The sequence below is a fragment of the Parasteatoda tepidariorum genome, chromosome 4, assembly GCF_982258835.1.
Source record: "Parasteatoda tepidariorum strain Cologne lab strain chromosome 4, Ptep-v5.0, whole genome shotgun sequence".
In the NCBI taxonomy this organism is placed as follows: domain Eukaryota; kingdom Metazoa; phylum Arthropoda; class Arachnida; order Araneae; family Theridiidae; genus Parasteatoda; species Parasteatoda tepidariorum.
The window spans coordinates 28789580-28816222 of NC_141758.1; the positions used below are offsets into that span (position 1 = coordinate 28789580).

Here is a 26643-nt window from a genome sequence, read left to right on the forward strand (position 1 = left end):
ATATAAACTAAAATAAGACTCTGAACATTTTTTTCCTATTATTATTATTAGGTGATTAAAGTAAATACCTAGTGTTAAGTTAAACCTAAGATTCAGTGAATATTTGGGTGAATGTGAAACATAGTTTGTTTATGTGTAAAGTGTGACCCTTAAATTATTTGCCATATTCGATCTTTGGATCTAATATGACTCTGGGGGGAAGGTGTCAGGGTCACGTGATGTAATAACACGCATTTTCTGATGTTGCGAGCTAAAAGCTTGATATTATAGATATGATCATTTTTTTTTGTTTTGGTTTTTTAGAGGATGGATGAAAAAGAATAATAAAATGGTGAATTAGTTTTTGTAGAATTTTGCGTTATTTCTTTTGTAAAAGGTTACGACTGACAGTATCTAAAGTTAAAAACAATCTGCAGGAATAGAAAAAAATGATTGGCGCAGACAGTGTTGTGTGCTATTGCTACCGAACTGGAAAAAAAATGATTTGCTTTCTTTCAAAAAATAGGAAGCTCATTTAGTATTTGTAAAAGCTATATAGTAGTAAACATAAACTCAAACTACATCTCCCTCACAGCGCATAGAGTCTACCGATTAGCAAAAGACGTGAAACCAATTTATTGTAATTTGTAGGGAGAATTGTTGGTGCAAGTCAGGTTTACGTGGAAAAATGGTGGTCTTGGATAACAGGGTGCTTTTCATGAATGACCTTTCCTTTCATTTTGTTTCTCTCTTCTATCTAACATTCAGACCTTGGAGAAAGCTGAAAATGAAAAAGTTGAATTTCTCGTTGCTCAAAATAAATTTCACAAAAGTAAAATAAATTTTAATTGATTTTTCTGTCTAAGTAACACAAATGCGGGTTATTTCCATGGAAAAAAGAGACAGTCTATGGACTTGAACTTTGTCATTCGTAAGTTCAAAATTGAGTTGACTGTTCATTGACGTTTATAAAATAAAATTTAAATAAGAGAGAAATCTGTAAAAATGATTTCCCTAATACTTTTTTAGTTTTTCTCGTTTGTGACCGATTTGTCGTTAAAAATTTTGAGCGCGTTGAGACAAATTTCTTAAAAAATCGCATTATTCAAGTTTTTTAAAAAGGAAGAAAAATTTAATTTTTATGGCACTTTCGAAACCATGATATAGTGACATACTTTTTTTTGTATTTTGTTTCGCAATTATTTTCAGGAATTTTTGGATGCATTTGGTTTCTACTATGGAGTGTTCTTGTAACTGAAACACCCCATACCCACCCATGGATCTCAAAAGAAGAACTTAAACATATTACATCAGACCAAAAAATTGAACTGAAAGACGACGTAAGCATTATTTTGAAAACTTTCAAAATATGAGTATATATGAAAATTATGTATCTAATTTATAGATTATAATGTCCACAGAGCTGCTTATTACTCAAATAAGAAGAATACAGTAAGTAAAAAAAGTGTTCCTTCATTTTGAAAAGACCTAGACAGACCAGATTAGCTAACACAGCTATAATGTATATATTTACACGAGTAGTGGCGTACATGCACGATTTATTAAAGTTAACAGCTATGATTTATTTAAAAGTAGTAAAAAAGCTACAATTGTAGAGATGACAATTTTCTCCACTTTGTAAAAGAAATATTTTCGAATGGTAACGATATTTTATATTTAGTTTAGTTTTTTTCATATAAAGTAATTTTTCCACAACTAAATGTCAAACATTTGAAATGTTACTTTATAGCAGTTATCTCGTGGTGAACTTTTAAAGAGTAGGCGTAATTATCCCTATTCTTTGCCATTTAATTTGCTACCAATTTATTTTACAATCGTCGTTGAACGGCATATCCAATTTCGGGTTTACGAATACTAATGTTCAACTCCGCAGCCATGTGATTTTAAACCCAAACCAGAAGACAAGGGAACTTTTGGATCAAGTATTTTGAGAATTTGTGCCTCTGTGGAGGACTTTTGATGGAACTAACCTTCATTTGCTTTACATGGTGAGGAAAAATCACGATCACCTCTCACAGTTAGCCCGACGGCAGGACCATGATCCATCTAACCCAGATATTTTACGCCAACACTCTGGTCGATGTAAATTCGTATCGATCAGCCATCATCTGGTATTCGAACCCGGTTCACCTCATTAGAAGGCGACCGCTCTATTCCCTGAGATACTAAGGCTCGCTACCGATTTATTAAAACTTTTGCAGAAAGTGGAGCAGTTGACATCCCTGCAATTGTAAAGTTCTTACTATTCTTTATCTTGCGCTGCTAACTTTCTACGTCTTTTTTCGGAAGAGGGGATTTCTTTTAGTGGTAGGTAAGTTTATGTTTGAATGTAATATTCTTTGTCTTGTAAATTTGATCTAAATTTATTCATCTCACCACTACATGTAAATGGTTCAAAAGTTTATGAAAAACTCATTTTGTTTCTACTCTTTTGGAGAAAGGTTATTAAAATGGTTGCAATGTTACCAAACTTTTTGAAAGCTTTAGTTTCTTATTGTTTTCCACTCTATAAATTTTTTCTCAAAAAAGCGAAGCCGCTGCCAGCACTATTCTTAATTAATACCTCTCCGCCACATTTACTTTTTCACGGATAAATAAAACACCCTTTATATAAATTGTAACTGAAAATACATCTTGATAGTTGGAATCATTTAATTATCTCGAAAACAAACTAGAAAGGAAACTATTTTTCAACCAGTTCTTTTATTTCGGGTCATAAACTTCCCTGGCAGACCATTAAACTTGCAACTGGAAAGCGTCACTTAATTGTTGTTACAATATCAGAAAACATTCCGCATTGCTTGCATTGCAATGGCCAAAAATGCATTTAATATAACTTATAAATGAAGATTCGATTGAAGATCTAATAAATTTATATCAATTCTCTTTCTAGCTACCACCCATCCCTTGGTTCAAAATTATGACATCGGTTCCATTCTGGGCTCTCATCATCACACAGATTGGAGCAGATTGGGCTTTTTACACGCTTGTCAATGATTTACCCACTTTTTTCGCTACTATGCTGCACTTTAACGTAGCAAAGGTAAATATGTATATCTCTGCTGCTGTGATCAAAGCGGGCCTTATGAAGTCAATGGATTTTTGTTCATTGTCCTGATTCATAAGACCCAATTTTCTTCTTCTTCTGAACTGTAAGTGGTGGTATTGTTGCTTCATAATATATCTGCTGAAGAAAAACTTGATATGTATAATATTTATCCGTGATAACCAATAACAAAGAAAACTTAAAAGAGCAAAAACTAGGAAAACTGTCAAAACTATATGGCTAAGAAAAGAATCGACTACAGATATCCCAACTTGGACAGCGGTAGTTTTGTAATGTATGATTTCTGGTTTAGTAAATTCGATTTATAGGGTTTTTGCTCACTTCTACTTCCAGAAAATTCAAAGGCTTATGTGATTTACCACTTTATTACAGTTGAGCTTCGTTAAGCCATCACCTTCTAAATAGAAAGCCTCCACACGCTTTCTTATAAGTAGTCTGCGCAGATTATTTATAAAGCAAACCACTTGTGCGCATGAGCATGAGATGCCAACTGTTCCGGACACGCTAAAATAATTAAAAAACGGTATATAACTACTAAGTAAATTTTGCTCTCTTTTTAAGAGGTATTGCACGACGTATGTCATACCTGCCAACTTTTAATACCTTCCATTATCATTTTTCTCAGTGGTATTAAAACTTCAATTTTAAGCAAACAAATACATTGTATTTGAGAAAACTTAAGATGACAACCATGATAGTAACGCATATTAATATACATGCTTAATTTTTGTAAGAATAGTGGTGATCAAAAACATTTAAAAATTAAGTTTATCGAAGAAAAAAATAGTATATATTTACTACCACTTTAAATATGAAAATAAAATCTTCCGGAAAATCCGGAAGAGTTGACTGGCATGATGTACTATAAAGTGGTGAATTATATAAGCCTACGAATTATTTAGAAATAGTGGTGAATAAAAATCTGCTAAATTGACTTTATTAAACCAAGAATCACAATTCATAAACTACCACTTTAAAATATATATTTACTGTCCGGAGCAAGTTGGCATCTCTGTGAACCCAAATTCTATTTTAAAAGTAATTGAGAGAAATTTATCATATATATTTGAGAATTGAATCTGTAGTGGTTGACAAGCAAATAAAACCAATCAATTACATTCATAAAATAAACTAATTTTTAGACATATATTTGCTGCCATTTTCTAACTTTTAATAGATTTAATATTAAAGTCTATTAAAATCAGATGGTTAATTACTGTTAATAATAGGATTTTCTTTTCTTATGAACTTTTGAAATCTACCCTATTACATTAAGGATATATTTCTTTGATTAACACGTTCACGCCAGGGTGACCCACCGGTGGATCACGCTAGATTTTCTCATCTTGGCAGCGCACCGGAGTAAAAACTGGTAACAATAAATTTCATTTTTTAGTTTTTTTTTCCGGGAGTAATAAAAATCCATAACTACCGATTGTTTTTAACAGATGCAATTTTAATATTGAATTGTTTCTTCGCCGTGGTTAATTTCTTTACAGTGAATTGTTATTGTTGAGAATAGATTAACTCCTCCAGAATATTATCTAATATTGAAATAGTTCATCTACCAGTATTTTCTCTTTTCTCGTACCAGTATTTTACCTTTTCCCGGCGTGAACGTGTTAAATAATAGTAAACTTTCTTGCTCGCTTTGGAGATTAATGCTTTTGTTTCAATTTCAGTTAGATCTCATGTTAGAGGATAAATGGTAATGCAAATTTTTTTATCACTTTTTTTTAAAAAAATGTATTAGTTAATATTTGACGCCCGGTGGCTGAGCGGTAGCGCTTCGCGCTGTCGTGCCACAGGTCCTTGGTTCGATCCTTGGGCCGGGCAAGGCCGACTCAGCCTTTCATCCCTTCAGTGGGTCGATAAAATGAGTACCAAGCATGCTTGGGAACTAACACTGGGGGTTCCGCGTTCGGCTGACCACCTGACCGGAACATATGCTCCTGCACTCCAGAGCCCAAGGTCAAGAAAACTGAGATGGGCACAGTCGGCCTTGGCCCTCTTAATGGGCTGTCGCGCCACTGAGTTATTAGTTAATATTTATCTATGCAACATATTTGTAGTATTTATTGTAATGTTTTATGTTAAAAATGTTATAATAATCAGGTATGTTTATTTGCAGAATGGATTCTTATCATCGTTTCCTCATCTTCTCCAAACCTTTTTTGGTCTCGTAGCAGGATTCTTAGCAGATTTTATGGTACAAAGAAAACTCGCCTCAACGAACTTCGTCAGAAAATTTTTCAACTCATTGTGTAAGTCTTTAAAAACCTAGAATTTCAGCCGAATGTTTATCATTACCTTTTACGATAAATGTTACAAACTCTCATTCAATGTTTATTTTAAAATATGGCTTTACTCTTTTATTTTTTGAAAATATCACAGAAAAGTTTCTTTTTTAATTTTTTTAGCTGGTTTCGGACCTGCTCTTTCTCTAGTAGCAGTCTGCCTTGCAGGATGTGATGTTTCACTGAATGTCATTTTCTTCACACTTTCCTTGTCATTGGGAGGTTTCTGTTATAGTGGGTACATGCTGTCCCACCTTGATTTATCTCCAGAATATGCAGGTAATACACTTCACTCATGATGTATTATATTAATTATCAACGAACTTCTTATTCCCATACCACCAGGAAAAGCATTCATCAAAAATTTATATTTTGGAAGCTGTGCCTCAAATTTAAAAATTTTTAAATTTGATGGTTAATTAATTAAATGACAAATTTAAACATAAAATTAAAGTCGTTTGCATGTAAAGGTAAAATACGTAGCTGCAAACATTCATGCATTTGGCGGAGAAACTTGACTAATGATAATTTCATTATTTAATTTTTGATGTAATAAATGAGCCGACTCAAGCAGCAAAATAACTCGAGCCATCATTAGACCAAAATTCATGAATCTTGGGTCAATAAGGGTTCAAAAGATCCTTATTTTGTCCGATATTGTCCCTGTATAGAATTGTCAGATTCACCAGATATTTTAAATTTATTATTCAGCCAATATAGACCCTAGATAGACCACTCTAAGACCAATATTAAAAGAATATAGACATTCCAATATTGGTCCCTCGGTACTTGTTCTTATAGCACCCAGATTTAGCCAATTTTGGCCCCATATAAAATGGTCCGATTCTCCCGTCATTTTACAGCCACTTTACAACTAATGTCGGCACTATGAAGAACTGTCAGATTCACCCGATATTTCAAACTTATTATTCAGCCAATATTGGCCCCCGATATAGACCATTCTAGAAGCCAATATTAAGAAATCAAGACATCCCAATATTGGTCCCTCGGTACTTGTTCTTATAGGACCCATATTGAGCCAATTTTGGCCCCATATAGAATGGTCCGATTCACCCGTCATTTTACAGCCACTTTACAACTAATGTCGGCACTATGAAGAACTGTCAGATTCACCCGATATTTCAAACTTATTATTCAGCCAATATTGGCCCCCGATATAGACCATTCTAGAAGCCAATATTAAGAAATCAAGACATCCCAATATTGGTCACTCGGTACTTGTTCTTATAGCACCCATATTGAGCCAATTTTGGCCCCATATAGAATGGTCCGATTCTCCCGTCATTTTACAGCCACTTTACAACTAATGTCGGCACTATGAAGAACTGTCAGATTCACCCGATATTTCAAACTTATTATTCAGCCAATATTGGCCCCCGATATAGACCATTCTAGAAGCCAATATTAAGAAATCAAGACATCCCAATATTGGTCCCTCGGTACTTGTTCTTATAGGACCCATATTGAGCCAATTTTGGCCCCATATAGAATGGTCCGATTCACCCGTCATTTTACAGCCACTTTACAACTAATGTCGGCACTATGAAGAACTGTCAGATTCACCCGATATTTCAAACTTATTATTCAGCCAATATTGGCCCCCGATATAGACCATTCTAGAAGCCAATATTAAGAAATCAAGACATCCCAATATTGGTCACTCGGTACTTGTTCTTATAGCACCCATATTGAGCCAATTTTGGCCCCATATAGAATGGTCCGATTCTCCCGTCATTTTACAGCCACTTTACAACTAATGTCGGCACTATGAAGAACTGTCAGATTCACCCGATATTTCAAACTTATTATTCAGCCAATATTGGCCCCCGATATAGACCATTCTAGAAGCCAATATTAAGAAATCAAGACATCCCAATATTGGTCCCTCCGTGCGTGTTCGCTGGACCCTTTGTGCCAGTTTTGAGCCCAATAAGGCTGAGGTTAAATTGTTGTTAGGGGACTTAGGAGCTAAAAAAATGTAGCTTATTAATTTATTCCCTTAAATTTCAATAATAGTTTATCTATTTTGATCATTCAATAAGTTATAGTGATAACCCAAGTTGGTTAAATTTTTCCAATGTTTCTATATTCATTCAAACATTAATCCTTTAAAAACTCGAAAATACTAATAAATGAAAAATAAATAAAAAATGCTTATTACACTTTTGAAAATAACGGCATAAATAAGACTTAAAGTTACTTTTCACCACAATAACGTATAAGCAATTTATATATCCCTGCATACCTTGAAATTAACACAAATTATTTCACCCATTAAAACAACTCTGATTATTGTTTCGTTATACTAAAATAAATATTATCAGTTATAATCTTTATTTAAACTGTTATTTAATAATTATTAAACTAAAAGATAAGTGCACAATTTTATTGTAAAAAAATCATTGTGTTACTCTTGTATTTTTCAAAAGTGTTACACTTACGTTGCTGCTAGGACTGGGCGATATTAGAAATTATACATCATGATGCATCGTCAGTTTTGCATCGCGATATAGCGATGTATCGCGATATAGTATTTTTGAATTTCATTTACTTGTAAGGCACAGAAAGTCAGATTTCTATCAAAACTTCATACTCAGATTGATTTAAATCAATTTATAAATTTGAAGGTATATATGTTTTGCTTAAGAAAGATATTAAATAAATAGACAGGGTTAGTCCTACGTCATCAACAACGTCACTAGCTCTCCTCGTTCCAAACAAAGTTCTGAACTGAGCAAACAATATGGCGTTTCTCATGTAGTTAAAAGTGGGTGAACTAAATCTTTGAATATATTAATATAGAGTCGAATTTAACCACTAACATGGCAAGAAAAAGTGCTGCATATATTAATATTACGTTAATCTCTTTTTATGATATTAATTGGAATAGCTTATTAATTGCAAATGATTATGAAAATTTTTTGTATATATGATTGAGAGAATTTGTATTTAATATTTACCATATAAATTGTATTTATAATCTGGAAATCGGAAATTTGTGAATTTTATTATTTGGAAAAAGTTATTTCTAATTTATGTTTAATTTTTCTTAAAATATGTATATTATATTAAATCAATTTTTTTTTATAATATTGAGACAACTTATTAATTGTAAATAATTATGAGAATTTTAAAACAAATTAAAAAGTTATGTAAGAAGCATGAATAAAGTCAGATAAATTAGTGAAAATTATAAAGCATTTTAGATACACGTTTTTAAAATAGCTCAAATTAATTGGTAAATTTACTAAAATGATAGGAAGTAAAAAAGAAAAAAAAATTATATAAACAAACGAGTTGACAGGTCTTAAAACATATTTACAACCAAATTATGAAATAAATATGGATGACTTGAATGTTACGTTCACTGCAACAAATAGAATATTACTATGAAGGAAATTTAAAAAATTTTGATTTAGACTGTCAAATGCAAATTTTATTCTATAAAAAGTGATAACAGTAACATTTGCCAAAATAAAAGCTGTATAACTAAATATGCATACATACATTAAAGAATTAAGTTTCTAAATTAAAAAATTTCTTAAAAATTTGAATTATATTTATTTGAAATGCATGCGAAATTAATATTATTAAATAAGTAAAATTTAAACACCTATGTGAATACATAGATTAATAAATATGAATGTTAAATAAAAGTTTATGTATGGGATAAGCATGTTTTAAAGAATTCTAAAAAAATTCATGTTGCATTTTCATATCGAATAAAATAGGAATCTGAGATTTTAAGATAAATTCATATATAACACCTAAAAAAATTGTTCCTCTCACATTTTAAAATGAAAATTAGAAATTTAAAATTCTAAAATAATTTAGCTATTCTATGTATTAAAATTCTGGAAACTATACATAGTATTGACCCTTTTAACATAACACTACACTTTAACATAGCACTACACTAGTTACGTTAAGAAATAATCTAATATTAATTATTTAATAATAAGGTATCTTAATTTTTTCAAAAAATTAATGCATAAAACTACTGTTAAGAACTGATAAATACAAACAAGAAAAAATCTCAAGTCAAAATAAATCTGAGTTTAAACTAAAACTCTGTGCAGATTTAACTATATGTATACATATTAAATAAGTTAGTTACATAATTTATTCCTATTTAATAGTTAAAAACTAAAGCTTATAAGAATTAGCAGCAATAATCAGAAAATCTTAAGCAAACAAAGTTTACAATAACTACAAATTTAATCATCAGGTATAATTTAATAAACAGACATTAGTATTGATAAATACAATCTAATTATAGATTAAAAATTCTTTTCTGAACGTTTTAAAACAATGCATGCCTTTCCATAACTAAAGAAAAAAATTAGATGTGGTTAAGAATATGTAACAAATTCTAAATAAAATAAGGCATTATTATAAACATGAAACAAGAGTTAAAAATAGTACTGACGCTTAAATTTTTATACATCAAAATTAAAGATAACCATTTTGAAACTTTTTTATAGCATTTAATGCACTTAACTCGTAAAATCTACTGAATACCCCGTATAATGAAAACTACATAAATTAGGAATATGTCCCTTAGAAGCGCTATATAAATTTATTTATTTCAATAATTAACTAAAAATCTTGCCGTCTTAAATTCACATAGGAAATGCCATTGAAATGGTTCGTTCGGGAAAATGTTTGGAACGCGTTTGGAAGGATGCGGGGTGAACTACGTCATCACTGTCCCTGTCTATTGACTACAATGTACAAATCTTACTTAAAATATTTATTGAAATGTTTGTTTAGAAATTCATAATACGCGTAAAACAAAGTGTTAAGAACTTTTTTTAAAGCGTTTTTTACAAATCAATATTTTGTTGTACTATTATGCATAAATAATTACATAATTATTAAGTTCGATCGTAATGTTCAATTTCTAAATGAAACGTTAAAAATTATTTGTATGTTTAAAACAAAGTGCTAAATAAATTTTAGAAAAAAAACGCTTTTACAACACTATTTTCTATTATTATCATTTCAGTTATTATAGTTCTATTATAGTTCATTTACGTCACACTAGAGCTGCGCAATGGGCTATTGGCGACGGTCTGGGAAACATCCCTGAGGATGATCCGAAGACATGCCGTCACAATTTCGATTCTCTGCAGATGGGATGGCACCCCCGCTTCGGTAGCTCGATGACCTGCACGCGAAGTCGAGCACTTTACGGTAGGGCAGTTTAACGAGGACCAATACCGCACACCCTCGGTCCCTACGCAGACTGATCTAAGTGGTCACTCACCCGCACACTGACCGCAGCCAGTAATGCTTGACTTCGGTGATCTGCAGGGAACCGTGTCTTAACGATCAGTCCACTGCGGGACCTTATCATTTCAGATAAATAATTAAATTAAATTAAATAATGACCGAATTATGAACGTAAAACAAAGTAAGACTTAATTTCTTAAAAATAAAAAAATTGTGATATTCGATAATATATTTAGCTAATTAACAAATAATATGAAAAGAATATTCTTAAAAGAAATTATTATACTCTCTAATAAAACGAAGTGCTAAATGATTTAAAAAAATGAATAAAATGTGCAAACCTTTCAAATTTTTTTGTATAAACAAAGTTAATTGACTTATGTCCGAATCCAAATGACAAAAATAAATTTTGTTTTAACTTTATTTCTAAAAATAAAAACTACAAGATTTATAAATTTAAAATCAGTAATAAAAACTCATGAAATTATTAGAAGTTTCATCCAAAAAGTTTTTAATAAATTAAAAGAAAGTAAAAAAATAACCTGACAAATTCAATTCTTTATGGGAGCCTAAATTAGATTGCCGATAATTTTCACATTTAAAAATAAAAAAAAAGTTTTTTTAAAAAAAAAACTTATCTAATTAATGAAGAAACTATTCTTTATATATTCTTTTCAATAATAGATTGCCTTCAGAACAAGGTAACATCGGCGATCACGAAGTTAGTCCCACTGAAAATAATCTACAAGAAAAGTCGCGACAACGAGAAAAAAAAAGCTAAGAGGTGCGAAAAGGAACATGCGATATAACGATATTTGTTCTCAAAACTCTGATTCTGATTCTACAGCTCACCAATCAAGGCCATTTCAACATAACGAAACGAACATCGTTTTCCACAGCGCAAGTCGACATCGGAACGTAAGAGAAGAGTCTTATATCGCTATATCGTTCTTATATCCTTGCGTGTCTTATATCGCTATATCGTTTTACGCTCGTTGTCTTTACTCGACGGCTTAAATCAGATTTCTTATGCATAGCCTTGAATGAATGTCGCTGTATCGTCTTGCCGATATATGCGTTAAATCGATATGTCTCGATACATCGATTTATAGTCCAGTCCTAGTTGTTGCTCTAGGTAAGAAACCTTTTCCAATATGATTTTTTCTTGTAGGGCCATTGAGACAAGGGGTGTTATTTTTCTTGCTTTCCAGGTGCACCATCTATGAACAAGAATTCGAGTCATACCCATACGTCATGACACGTGCCCATACGACCCATGACACACCCATACGTCAAACCCACTTATAGAGCAGACTCAATTATACATCCATTCATTCAACCGCAGATATTAATTTTGACCCGAACAAAAAAACGATCAATTTCCAATTCAGTACCCCCAGAAGAACAATTTCTCATGGGAACATGGAGGACTTTGTGACCAGAGAGATTTAAAGCGCACCAGTCACGATTTACTACACGGGGAGTCTTCGGCCATCTAGTTTCGAACTCCCGTTTGCATGAACGGGTGTCCTGCGTCCTGCCAATCAGGCTATCCCGGCTCCAATATGACCCTTTAAAAATCATATTTATTTTACAAGCCTCATTAAAGTGCAAACTTTAATAATCATTTTTCTGTTGTCGATCTTCTAAACTGCTTTTGAAGTTATTTATGACTCCATGCACTTGAAATGTGGCGACCAATTTGAGATGAAAGTTTCAACCCACATGTAGCAACTAATTAGGGACGGAGGGAGTATTTATTGATTATGTTAAAAACACTTGCTTAATAGTTTTGGTGACAAAATTAAAATTAAAAAGATTTTAAATATGGATTTTCAGCTGCAAAAATAAAAGGAATATTACATTTACTTCAGATCTTTAGTTTTTGGAAGTGGAATGCAATTATGATTAATAAATTTTAGTTTTCTCTCTTCACTAATTTTTGAATCACCCTAGCGTAATCGTAGTACATAGAGCGAAATCATATGACCAATAAATTTCAAAAGCAGTGTTTATTAAATGTATATACAATATCAGTCTTCTATTGCAGGTACTCTCATGGGAATAGCCAACACTATTTCGAATTTGACTGGCTTTCTAGCTCCTCTCGTTGTTGGAACTCTAACAGAAAACCAAGTCTGTATATTTAATTTTAATTTCATTGATTATTAAAATAGAGTAACAACTAAAATTAAAGCGAGATAATACAAAACACTAATTTAAATTTTAATGTACTTATCAATTGAATTTTTGATTCATAATGCATGCAGTTTCTTAAAGTAAATGTAATACTACAAACTATACGTACTTACATACATATTTTGCTTATTGTTTTAAAGAGTTTAGCATGATACATAACTGCCAATTCATCTGGATTTTCCGGAAGATTTTATTTTCATATTTAAAGTGGTAGTAAATATATACTAATTTTTCTTTTATAAAATTAATTGTAAATGATTTTGATCACCACTATTCTTACAAAAATTAAGCTTATATATTAATATGCGTTACAATCATGGTTGTCAATTTCATTTTTTTCAAATACAACGTATTTGTTTGCTTAAAATTGAAGTTTTAATTCCATTTTAATACCACTGAGAAAAATGATAATGGAAGGGATTAAGAGTTGGCAGGTCTGGTAATGTATCAGCATACCTGTCTACTTTTACACATTTTGCGTAAAATTTTATTCATATGCGTAAATTTATGCAAGTAAAATATTGCGTAAAATTTTATTTTATTTGACCACCACTTTTTTTAAAAAAATTTAGTATGTATAATAATTAGGGAAAATTACATATTTATCAGATTTTTTTTGACTGAGATAAATTAAATGGAGCCCCTCGTGGGGCGGATGCTAAGATTACTACCACATATGAGATTTGGTTGTGCGCTTAAGCTCTCTCAAAATTCCATGCATGTTTCTGCCTGAAATTGCAATTTGATTTCCATTTCATAAAAACTGGGAAAAATCATCCGCGAAAGGATTAAAAGTTGGCAGGTATGCATCAGTCATCGTCACGAGAAAAATTCCCACAAGAAGTCTTACCAAAAATAAGAGAAAATAACTAGTAGTAACCATGTAATTTCTAGTTTGTTATCTTGAAGAGCAGAGCTGCCAACCCGGAATTTGCCCAGCTCTCGACGCTGTCAGAGATAACAACTTGCTCCGGAAAGCAGATAAATATTTTCGAGTGCTAGTCTTTCAATGTATCTTTGGTTTAGCAAATTCAATTTATAGTCTTTTTACTCACCGCTACTTCTAAATAGTTCAAAGTATTATTTGATATGCCTCTTTGTTATTCCCAACAGGGTTCCCGCGGCCCTTGAAAAATTTTAAAAGTGGTAGTAAATTTAGGGTGATACTACAATATATTTTTTAATTTTAACACACCTTTTTGTCGTTAAGTGCTGGAATTTTCATGCATGTACGTTTTTTTTTAGTAAACAATTTTCAGTGATGTCTACATAGTAATTAAAATATCAAAATTTGTTTTAATTTTATTACCACTTTTTAAAATTCTCAAGGACCGTGGGAGCCCTACCCTACTTAGACTTAGCAATTAATCTCACCCCCTTTCCCCCTTAGCTTTTATTGCTTCTCCTTATCGAAGGTGTTTGCTCCTCCTTATCGTAGGTCTATACAATATCACCATTTTTTTTCTATTTTTTAATGTTATGTATCAAATATCACCTAAAGAAGTGATATCCCAATCACCATTTCTGACATTTTTTAAATGTAATTCATCAGTGATGTAACAGGGAAGTCAGCTAAAATAATTAAAACCGTAAAAAAGTTCTATAAATTTTTAATGTTTGAAATTTTTCAAATGCTCCTGTGATCACTATAATAATTTTATAGCTGAAATTTATACACAGAAATATGACATCCTCCGGGGGAAAATTATCAAAATTTAATTAGTTGCAATCATTCTATAGTTTTGATTGTTCTATAAGTTTTAATAGCTAGTTGATAACCATTAGAATTTTTCGGAATGGGAAATACATTTTTCTCATTTTAGTATACTCGGAAAAATTTAATATAATTTTTGTTTGTTGTGAATTATATCATTAGTAATTTGTTTCTTTTTTCAGCAAACACTACATCAATGGAGAATAGTTTTTGGAATTTCCGCCATCCTTTTGATGTTTACAAGTTTGATTTTTCTGTTTTTTTCTTCTACAAAGAAACAAGATTGGGCAGAAAGAAATTGTGAAAGCCGGATATTAATAAACAATTCAAAGACATCCTTAAATGGTAGAACTAGTTATGATAGTGTTCATTGCTGAAAAAATGTATAAAGCTCCTTGTAATTTATTTTTCGAATTGAGTCAGCCCATTTCGTCATTGAGTCAGCCCAGAATCAAATCAGCCCATTTCGACCAGTTTTTATATGGGCATTATTAAATCAACAAACAGTTGTAATTATTTAATATTATTATTATATTCTGCGTGATATGTATGGTACAAACTGTGGTGACATTTAAATTACCAACAATATTTAAAACTTATTGTAGTGAGAAAAATGTTTATTTATTTAAATGTTGAAATGTAGAAAGAAAATAAAGAACTCTTGTTTTTAACATCATTTTCTCATTGGTTCCTTTAATAAATAAAAGCATATTTCTTCCAAAAGTGTGCCAACTTCTAACTGCGGCTGTTGATTTATCTTTGGTCTTTATTTTCAATTGAAGCTTAATTTGAGTTTAGTACCAGTCCAAGATAAGTCGCCTTTAGCAGTTTTGGGATATAGTCATTGGCGAAAGTTTTTGTTACAGAGTTTTGACCTTTCTTTTATTTTTCCTTGTGATTAGATCATAGGATATTCAGGCATTTTTTTTTTCTGTGAGAGCACCAATTTTAAATTTCAAGAGCTTCGTCTTGCAGTCAAGAAATCTACAAGTTTTGGTTTTTGGATTCGATATAATGAATTTAGACATAAAGCAACAAGAAGTCAAAATGTGAAGAAAATAAGTTCCAGGCACAAGTCAACAATCAGTAACTTTTTTGATAACTGCAATTTTTAAAGCAGTCGATTTAAATATAACTGTTTAATAAAAATTAAATGCATTACTAAACTCACATATATTATAAAGTTAAAACATATACATATCATGTAAACGAAATTTTTTTTTATGGTTTGCCTTTATTCAATTAATGATTGAATAAAAAGTTTTTTTTTATTAATAATAATTCAGAAGCTATGCCAAATATGATATACCAAATTCACACTAATTCTTTTGAATAATGATTTAGATAACACTAAACTTCATTTGCAATTGTGGAACTTTAAAATAACTTTTTGGCACCAATGCATTTGAATTTGTTATGTAACCAAGATAAGTCGCCGTTCTCAGTTTTGAGACACGGTCATTGAAGAAAGATATGGATTTCTAGCATTTATTTATTCTATGCTTGTTAAAAAAATATAGTGAAAATAGTGGTTGGAGACGCATGGTACTTTCCTCTCATTTTTCGGTGAAACTAGATATTTTAACTTCAACAGCTTTTTAATTTTATATAGGCCAGGTCATGAAATATAAGTTCTAATGTACGAGTCAGACTAAAATATTTGCTCGCCCCTATTCTCACGAAAAATATAAACTTTTTTCAATATGTTAATAGATATATCAAAAAAAAAGTGTGAAACCAAGAAATAATGTAGAATATGAAAAACTGGAACACATTTTTTGCTCGAAAAACATTGATATTAGTTTTAAAAAATTTCAAAGCTTCTAATGTTACATCATTCACCCTTTTCCGTCGGATTTTTTTTTTCAAATCTCCGACCCAAAAAAAAAAGAAAAAAATTTTTATTGCTGAAAATTAATCTATGTTCTATGTTAAATATTTTTGCTTGACATATTGGCAGAGAAATATGTGATTTCCTCTCCTCTGATCTCCAGTTTTCCCTGCACTACACATAAGTTTCATCAACATCATTCAAAACATAAAGCTGAAGAAATTTAAATTTCATAGGGTTGACTTCTAATAACCAGTCAGAACAGACATAGAGTTAAAAAGCGACAAATCCCTGTTTTGCTATAAAAACTGCAATATCTCTATATGGGCAATATAACATTTAATGAAACTTATAAAACAAAGAAGCAAATATTTAAAACAAAAAAATTTCTATCACTGGAACAAAATGTTTGACGCCAAATCCATTTCCCCTCCCCCTCCCCTCATCCCTTAACCCTATTAAATTTCTATTAAGGAGCAGATAGCCCCCAGGGCTAGCTACTCTTTATCCTGATTTTAAATTGGTTACATGCTTTTTTTTTCCAATAAATTGCCGTATAGTTAGATTGAATAATCTCGGTTTAACAAAATAAAGTATTGTATCGCACGAATCAGAACACCTAACACCAGAACAATACTAACGTTCTTATTTGTTTATGAAGAGTAGTAATTTGCGTATTCACAAGAAAAACATGAAATTATTAAAAAAAGGTAACATTTAAAGTAAATTTAAAAGGAAATAAAAAAAAACAAAAATCATCGAATAAAAATAAACTTTGACAGCGATTACGGAGGAATCTACTCTCGCCACTTAATATTATTTACTTATTTATTTGATCTTTTTATTTTTCTCTTCTTTTTTTTTATCATTGCGCAACAATGAAAGTAATCTGACAAGTTACCCACGCAAGCGCTTCCTCTACGTTTTAAGTTAAATAGCAATAGAGTTGTTATCTGATTTGAACTAATTTTGGGATCATTTTGCTATACCTAATCAGATTATTAGATTTACAAATGTTCGAAAATCCTGGGACATGTTGACATCAATGTATTTAATGACAATAATAATGTACATTTGAAATAAAATAATTATAAGACTAAAATAATCATTTTGACAAAGAATAATGAAGTCATTGTAAATTAACTGTACAGAGGAAGATATAAGAATACAATGTAAGTTAATATGTCTTATTGGTTTTGTTTTATTAATATTTGTTTAGTAAATTTATAAGCTGATAGTGTTGTTTAAATAAAATCCAAAGTTTTTATTTTAAGTCACTGTTTTGAAGGCGATCGTCATAAACAAGTATGTGCTGCTATCTAGTGGCGTTTTTAATAAAAAAAAGTCAAAAGAATAAAATTGTAGATTATACGGCATTGAAAGCTATGCAACTTTAAGTTATTCTGACGGACTGACGCACACGTCTTTGTTAGTTACTGAAATAGTTAAAATTACTTATGAACTTTTTAAAAAAATGAAATACATTGTTCTTTATTTTTTATTATTTAAAGTAAATCGGTTTCTCGTTGTTCACCTACGTGACTCAGAAATGTAATTTGATGTAAGCGAAAACAGTTTTTTTTTTTTTTTTTACTGTGTCATTTTGAAAAAATTACGATAAATTTTAAATTTTCGCCTTCATTATATTATAAGCTCGACTTTCGAATATTTAATTTTCCCTGAGGCTCGCAGATCGCAATTTTTATAGGATATGTTTCAAAATTTGGTTTACTCTATAATGTCATTTAGATTTTATTGGTTACATTTTTTTTTCTCTTTCCTTCTTTTTTTTCACTGTAGCCTATAAATTCACGACTTTTATCAGTTTCGTAAAAGAAAATTATTATTATTACTATTTTTTTTATTTCATTTTTTTTTTTTCGTTTGAAGCACTTTTTTCTTTATTCGAAAGTGATTTTTAAGAGATTCAAATCAGAAATAAAAATATTCACTAACTTTATTTTGTGTGCTTAACCCTAAAGGATTGCGATATAAACAGATTAGAACATAAACAGATAAGAAAACAGATATAGAAAAAAAGATATAGAAAAAAAAACACTAGTAGGAAAAACCTTTCAATACTAGTATCTTTCCCATGTAAAATCTATTATAGCCGCGATTTTTTTTATTTTTTAAAGTAAGGTTAAAAATAAACAATAGAGCATTTACTGTAGTATTACAAAATCACCAAACCCACCACTATTTTTTTCCCAGTCTCACACATATGCTAAATTCTTCTCACCTTCTAAATTACATTAACAAAATTCAAGTATTCGTGAATCATTCTTAATTATTGTAAATTTAATTTAAAATTATTTTATTTGCAAAATAATTAATGTCAAACTTTTAAGTTTTGATTAATTAACCGAAACCTGCAAATATTAGTTTTTCATTCTTCACAATTAAAAAAAAAATGTTTAAAACGTAGCAGTTGGCATTCTTGTTCTTATAAACATCAATTTTTTAATAAATTTTGGCATTCATTTTTATTTGATAGTTCCAAAGACAAGCTAGAAATAAAACAGTTTGGCGACCAGTTATACCTCTTTTTCCGTCTCTCACAAATTCTTAATCATTCACAAAAATTTTAAATATGTTTCTATTATTAGTGTAAAAAAGAAATACGGGAAGCAAAACCCAGAATTTCTGATTTTCCGGAAAATATGCAATTAAAGTAAGTGTGATAACCACAACTTTAATTAATTCGTTATTATTTTTGTATTTTCGTTATATTCTGTATCTCTGCCAGCTACTACGCCTTTTGAAAAATATATTATATAGTTGTAGACAGTTAAAATGCAAATCTTTCAGATTTTTTTCTAAATTTGCCAACATTCTTAAAACAGGGGTTTCCAACTTGCATGAGGCCGGGGATCGCAGTTTTATATAGGACTTTTAATGTTTGAAGGAACATTAACTCCTTGGGGACGGGTGATTCAGAAAAGCATTCGTACAAAATCAGAATCAGGATGTAATTTTTAAAAAAAACGGTAACTTAAATGTAGTCGTTTCGAATTTGACAGACTTACTTTGCTTTTACTTTAATTATTGTTAGTTCAATCATGTATATAATCAATGTTAGTTCAAAGTATAACTTTTGAATTAAATAAATCAAACAATTATAACTCCGCCCACAAATTAACTGCTAAGGAATTACTTTGATTACCAGTTTTATCTTTTTACCCCGGTTGGTGCGGTTTTATGCTGGCACGTATTTGTGACAGTCGGCACGAAAGGGTTCAATATTATTGTCAGATTTGTGTCAAGTTGTACAAAACAAAAGTTTTGAATTAGAAATAATAATAAATATTTTCTTGGATGCAAAACCTGAGAAATAATTTTTTTTGCCCCTTTGGTATGTTAAATTTTACAGAAACTTAGGTTTTTTAACGAAAGAAAAATATTTTAAACCCATATAGATTTTTGACGAAAATTGTCTGCAGAAAAAATGACAACTATTATAGTTTAGTTCATGGGCCACAAAAAAAGGCTTTGCTAAACGCCAGTAAGTAACCCCTGTTCTTAAAACATCACGACGAGAGCTGGATATTATTGCTAACTTGATATTTGGGTATTTGGTGCAAAGTGCCACCAAGCGATTCATCTGCACTGTGTAGACATGTGCCATAAGTCATGCATGTTAATAATCATATGCTGAATGAGAGAGCTGGAACAAAATGGCGTTGCATATGAACCTTTAAATCACTTACAGGGTGGGAAATAAGTTTAAATGAATAAAAAATAATACAGTAGAACATAAACTTAGCTACCACTAGATTAAATTTTTTCAAAAAGCGTTGAAAGTTGGCCATCCTGATTCTTATATACGTGAAACGAAATCTGGAATTTCTGATTTCTCCAGAAAATATATAATTAAAGTAAGTCACAACCACTATTTTAATTATTCAGATGTTATCTTCTTATTACCATTATATTCTTATGTACGCATACCTGCCAACTTTTAATCCCTTCCATTATAATTTTTCCCAGTGGTAGTAAAATAGAATAAAAATTTCAATTGCAAGCAAAAAAATACGTTGTATTTGAAAAAACATCAGCTGACAACCATGATAGTAATGCATATTACTATATATGCTTAATTTTTTTAAGAATAGTGGTGATCAAAATCATTTAAAAATTAAGTTTAAAGAAGAAAATATAGTATATATTTACTACCACTTTAAATATCAAAATAAAATTTTACGCCAAATGCGTAAAAGTTGGCAGGTATGTGTACGTAAATCAAATTCCAAAATTTCTAATTTAACAGGAAATATATAATTAAAATAACTCATAACCACTACTTTATTTAATTCGTTATTATCAATGTTATATAAAGTAAGTAACCTTTTTTAATTACATTATAGCATACCTGCCAATTTTTAATCTTTTCAAGGATGATTTTCCCCAGTGGTAGTAAAATGAAATTTAAATTACAATATTAGGCGAAAACGTTCGCTGTATTTTGAATAAGCTTACTGATTACTACAACAATATTACATATTAATATATATGCTTATTTTTTTTAAAAATAGTGGCGGATCAAAAATATTTTAAATTAAGTTTATAAATGCAAGGAATATATAGAAAGCATTCATTTTACTACCACTTTAAATTTAGAAATAAAATAGAAATAAAATTTTACGCCAAATGCGTAAAAGTTGGCAGGTATGTTATAGGCACTTGGTGATCAATTTAATTGCATTATAATAGGCACTTGGCGAACATCATGAACCTGGCAGCATATTCAACTTTGAAATAAAAGCTATATTTTATTATTATCGACTAAATTAAGCATACCTGCCAACATTTGATTTTCTTTCGTGAAACTAGCTTTCTAGTGGTAGTGGAATTTTAATTTTAAATACGTACTTTTTAATTTTTATCAGCGTCTTAAAATAACATCGAATAATTACTAAGCGTTTAATTTTGGGGAGTAAAATTCATTTTAAATCAAACGCATAAGAACATGAATGAAACGTCAAAGCGTTCATTTCACTACTACATTAAATTTAAAATTAAAATAATATAATTAATATTTTTATATATATGTATATAGGTAGAAAGATAGATAGATATTGTTACATAAAATGAAATGCCGTGGTGGGCAAAATAATTTAAGATTTATTTTTCAGAATTAAGATTAATACTGCAAAATATAAATATTACTATACTAAGAAAAATAGTTTCTTAATGATCGTTAAAATTAGCCCTATAAAAAATATTTCCGTACATACGTTACCGTAAAAGCTCTAGGTCTAATAAATCCTAGGTTTTACCAGTAAAATTTCGGATTTACCATAGTGACTTGTAAATGTTGTTGTTGTTGTTAATTTACGTCGCATTAGAGCTGCACCATGGGCTATTGGCGACGGTCTGGGAAACATCCCGGAGGATGATCCGAAGACATGCCATCACAATTTTGATCCTCTGCGAAGGGGATGGCACCCCCGCTTCGGTAGCTCGACGACCTGCTCGCGAAGTCGAGCACTTTACTGTAGCACAGTTTAACGAGGACCAATACCGCACACCCTCGGTCCCTACGCAGACTGATCCAAGTGGTCACCCACCCGCACACTGACCGTAGCCAGTGATGCTTGACTTCGGTGATCTGCTGGGAACCGTGTCTTAACGATCAGTCCACTGCGGGACGACTTGTAAATGTCTGAAATATGCTTTAATATAATTTTATTTCGGACTTTTACCAAGTCTTTGAGGTAAAACCTAGGAAACTACCAAAGCCTTCCTGTAAAAGTGCGAAACGAGATATTAGCCATTATTACAATTAAAAATGACAAGTTTTATTTCTTGATACTAAGTATGATAAATTAAAATCATTGAATGGCTCAGAGGAGTACGTAAAGTAGGGGGGGGGGAAACGTTATTTAGTTGAAAGACTGGACTCAGAAAATGCAACTGTTCAAAGAAGTATACTACGAACGTTTGTCTGTGTAAATCAGCTGAACTTAGTTATTAAAAATGACAGAATAGTTAACCTTATTATAGTTGTAACAAGTAGTAAGAAATATTAAAGTAGTAGTATTAAAGACATACATACCGCATTTTTCTTGTTTAAATTTCAGAATTTTTATTTTATTTCTTTCCTAAGTAATCAATTCAATTTTTGAATGGTAACTAAAATTATTTTTAAAAATTATTAAAAGCTTTAGTAGTTACCGGAAAAATTGTTCTTTATTTAATTTTTTTTCCAGTTTCTGAGAAATCGAACTTTAAAGAAAATATATTTAAATTCCGATTTCTCAGGGACTATTTGACTGATTTCGTTCAAATTTTGTATTTTGAGTCATAAAATTGTATTCTTTAAAATGCAGTAAAAAATATTATCTTACAATAGAACTTTTTTTTACTATTATTAAATAAAATAATAAATAACTATTAAAAATTATTTTTCGCATGGAATTATCTTTGGATAAACGAACTTCATAAGAGTGTGCAAACATTTTTCGGTTCGCTTAAAAAATTCCCGTGGTATGACGAAATACGCAAGAAGTCAAATTAATATTAAGAAATTTAAATTTTATACCACTCTCCTGACCAAACTAATGTTGATATATTTCCAAGATAGCAACTACCTTTTACATACCTGCCAACTTTTGATTCCTTCCATTATAATTTTTCCCAGTGGTAGTAAAATGGAATTAAAATTTCAATTGTAAGTAAAATAAAATGCGTTGTATTTGAAAAAGCTTCAGCAGAAACCATGTAGTAACACGCGTTAAGATATGTGCTTAATTTATTTAAGAATAGTGGTGATCAAAATAATTTAAAATGTAAGTTTATAAAAGAAAAAATTTTATATATTTACTACCACTTTAAATATAAAAATAAAATTTTATGCTAAATGCGTAAAAGTTGGCAGGTATGCATTTATATTTTGGGTATTAGAGTTCCAAATGCAATAAAAATAAATAAATAAAAAACTTAAAAAAAAATTTTTTTTTAAGCTTTTTTTAGAGAAGGCATTAATTAGTGAAAGACTATATTTCAAGATTGTGAAAATCCGATTATAAATTCAAAAGTTATTCTTCGATGCGAGAGCCTTTTTTTTTTTTTTTTTTTTTTGTAAAGTGCGCGAAGTAAACTAAATGAGTTTTCATATGTATCACAGATTTTCACGTGATTTTAGTCTTATAAAATTTTACGTCCTGTTAGAAGGAATTTGGACAGCTAATTAGCCGTGGCCTCCACCCTGAAGTTATAGAGGGTTTAGGGCTAGAGATTCTATAAAAGGCCATCTTTGCCAAGCTATGTGTTTTTTTGCCATGATTATTTTAAACCGATAGATGCCCCACACACAATAGGTGCGGGTTCGATGTTGTTGTTTATGGATTTTCATGAACTAAGTGATATTTTAATTCTTCATTATTAATTATTTAAGTTTTGGAATCAGTTACAAAAACTTACGGTTACCTAAACAAACATACTTGTTTTCAGCGAAATAAACATGCCATGTAAAACGAAGTGAAGTGTTTTTAAAATCAATTAGTTTGGCAATTACGTTTTTAACTCGAAATGAGTATTTTTTAAAGAGCAGCATCCAATATTGTGCAAACAACAATATGCTGTGCCTTAAAATTTTATTTTGTTTTAAAGAGAAAAAAAAACAGCATTCATACACGAAAAATTTTTATAAATGGACAAACAAATTACATACTTTTAATTAAATTTCGAATTTTTTTAAATTATTACTTTCTGGAAGAAAAAAAACTTAAAATTTTTTCTATATTCTCTCTAACTTAACACTGAACGTAAATTATTGAGATAGTTACGTTATTGCATTATAAATGCAATAACGTGTTTGAAATTACAAAACGGAATCATTCTGATAAAAGTCTCAGCCTACCTTTTGGGAAATGTTGATGTTGACGTTTGTTCACTTGGATAAATACTGTAAGATTTATACATTATAGATATACATTTTTTATCACATACAGGAGCATCTAATTCGCGTGTTATCAATTATGCGACTTAAAACTTTGTGTATTGATGATATCGACTGAAAGTTCTCAATGAGTCATTGAGATACGAGAAGTGTATACATCTTAAATATCAGATAAGATCGGAAAAATCAAAATAATTTAAAGCACCCCAATGTCTAATTCTCGAAGTTAATTCTTGAACACGTTAAGATTTCGCTTGAACTAAACTGTTTTTTCGCCTGTCGTAAGTTTACAGAAAAAATCTCATTCTTTCAAATGTCATGGGCGATTTTTAATACACCCCCGGAAAATTAGAAAAGCCTTCAGTATTTCTCGATCTACATGATATATAGTAGGCTTATTACAATCAGGCTTATTACAACAACCCCTTAAGCCAGGGGTGTCAAACTCAAAAGCTAGCTTGGGCCAAATAAACAATGCTTAACTTCAGGAGGGCCGCAAAAAATAAAATAAAAAATAAAAATATCAGTGTTCATAGTAACATATATTTTTATTTTCAATAGTACTTTGTAATAAACATATATAAAGTAAAATTATTCTTTGATATTTGACATCTCTTTTCTGCTACTATCTTTCCTATTTCGGGAGAAATTTTATTGGCCGAGACTACTTTCAAAATTGACGCAGCGTGTGCGTTATTTATAAGGTTTAAGACAGAAGATTTATTTCCATTCATAACAGAAAATAATTGTTCGCACTGATAAGTACTTCCAAACATGGAAAAAATTTCATATGCGAATTTTCGAGTATTTTCAAACTTAGCAGGTAAATATTTGTAAAATTCAGGCACACCCACTTCAATGAATTTTGCTTTCAAATTTGAGTCGCACTGAATCTCAATCACTTCCATTTGTATATTACTGTGTACTGAGTTTATATTGAGAAAATCGAAGAAAACAAACAAAATTTTTCTTCTAAAGAATTAAAATCTTTAAACCTTGTTTCAAATTCTGTTCTAAGATTAGAAATTTTTTCTGCGTATTTTTGATACGATGCAGTTTCCCTGGAATGGCAGGTGCCGCAAACCAATTAGAATTTTACTAATGTTGATCTCGGGCCGCGAGTTTGACACCCCTGCCTTAAGCCAGACCTGCCAACTTTTAATCCCTTCCATTATCATTTTTCCCAGTGGTATTAAAATGGAATTAAAACTTCAATTTTAAGCAAACAAATACGTTGTATTTGAAAAAAATTAAGTTGACAACCATGACGACGACGGCCTCTTCATCTGTAGATGTGCTCTAGAGCGACTGGTATTAATGGCATTGAATGACAACCATGAGAGTAACGCATATTAATATATAAGCTTAATTTTTGTAAGAATAGTGGTGATCAAAATCATTTAAAAATTAAATTTATAAAAGAAAAAAAATAGTATATATTTACTACCACTTTAAATATGAAAATAAAATCTCCCGCAAAATCCGGGAGAGTTGGCAGGTATGCTTAAGCGAATTAGGAAATGAGCCAAGAAGTTCTTAATCAGACAGAATTTGCATAGGCTTCTTGAAAATCATCTTTAATAAGGCTTTTCATTATTCCAGACTTTTTATAAATGGAACAGGTGAATTAAGCAACGATTGATACTTTTTCTTATTAGTCTAAAATATATGATCAGTTAAGATAAGAGTAAAGATAAATACATTAAGACAATAAGTAAACATTCAAATTTCAGCGCTTGTTTGCGCATTTATAGGGTCCATTATCCTTTGTGTCGTTGTGTAATATATCCTTTATTATACTTTACACTTGTCCATGTCCATTTGCATGTTTATTTTAAACAAGTACACATTAAAATTACTAATTAAATGAAAAAAAAATGTTTTCTTTAAAATTTTAGAAAGCCAAGATTTGCTATGTAAGCTGAAAAACAGTAGGAGTAATTATGCTAAGTAAGTAAATTGCTACTTCATATATACTTTTAAAAGAAAATGGAAGATATAAACAAAGTAATTTGTATTTATTAGTACTGCTTCAAGCAGGCTTTATTGTCTTTTTTTTGCTAGGAATAAAATGCTGATGCACCAAAAAATGAACTACCCGGAGTATCTTTTGATCTAATGATCGGATCTTAACGTTCTAGAACTCATTTTTAATGGTTCGAGGGAGTGACCTCGAATGTGTTAATTTTGGTGCATACGAAATTTGCAGTTTCGAAATCAGACAAAATGCACTGTCTCTGAATAAACATACCTTTTTTCGCCGGATTTGAGTTTTCTACCCCCAAAATATGGGAGTAGACTCAATCTAGGAAATTTGGTCACCATGGTTTGGCCAGGTTAGCGTTCTCAGGTTTGGACCAACGAAATGTACATTTT

General features: G+C 30.5%; 4 protein-coding genes across 9 annotated transcripts in view; 3 read left to right on the plus strand and 1 right to left on the minus strand.

Moving 5' to 3' along the window:
- The window catches only part of LOC107441741 (sialin), a 63906-nt gene extending 39576 nt beyond the window's left edge, over positions 1–24330 (minus strand). The window contains exon 1 of the mRNA XM_087160856.1: positions 24229–24330. The gene's annotated coding sequence lies outside the window, so the exon portion shown is untranslated. The remainder of the gene's footprint in view (positions 1–24228) is intronic.
- The window catches only part of LOC107441742 (sialin), a 111175-nt gene that overhangs the window by 20092 nt on the left and 64440 nt on the right, over positions 1–26643 (plus strand). For 3 of the 6 annotated variants that reach the window (XR_015432982.1, XR_015432981.1, XR_015432983.1), the window contains exons 7-12: positions 1189–1319; positions 2894–3043; positions 5199–5331; positions 5488–5643; positions 12671–12756; positions 14716–15164. Coding sequence is in view for 3 of the 6 variants with exons in the window: in XM_087160848.1 (XP_087016974.1) it covers positions 1189–1319; positions 2894–3043; positions 5199–5331; positions 5488–5643; positions 12671–12756; positions 14716–14910 (851 nt within the window). In the remaining 3 variants the exon portion in view is untranslated. Of the gene's footprint in view, positions 1–1188; positions 1320–2893; positions 3044–5198; positions 5332–5487; positions 5644–12670; positions 12757–14715; positions 15205–26643 lie in introns of those variants that run through there. The other 3 variants (XM_087160848.1, XM_087160849.1, XM_087160850.1) reach the window with 1 other exon arrangement.
- LOC107441740 (sialin) overlaps positions 17395–26643 on the plus strand; it is a 33704-nt gene continuing 24455 nt past the window's right edge. Inside the window, exons 1-2 of the mRNA XM_087160858.1 lie at positions 17395–17536; positions 26166–26217. Coding sequence (XP_087016984.1) covers positions 26211–26217 — 7 coding nt within the window. The 5' untranslated portion in view covers positions 17395–17536; positions 26166–26210. The remainder of the gene's footprint in view (positions 17537–26165; positions 26218–26643) is intronic.
- Positions 17405–26643, plus strand: part of LOC139424789 (sialin) — a 102160-nt gene continuing 92921 nt past the window's right edge. The window contains exon 1 of the mRNA XM_087160852.1: positions 17405–17536. The gene's annotated coding sequence lies outside the window, so the exon portion shown is untranslated. The remainder of the gene's footprint in view (positions 17537–26643) is intronic.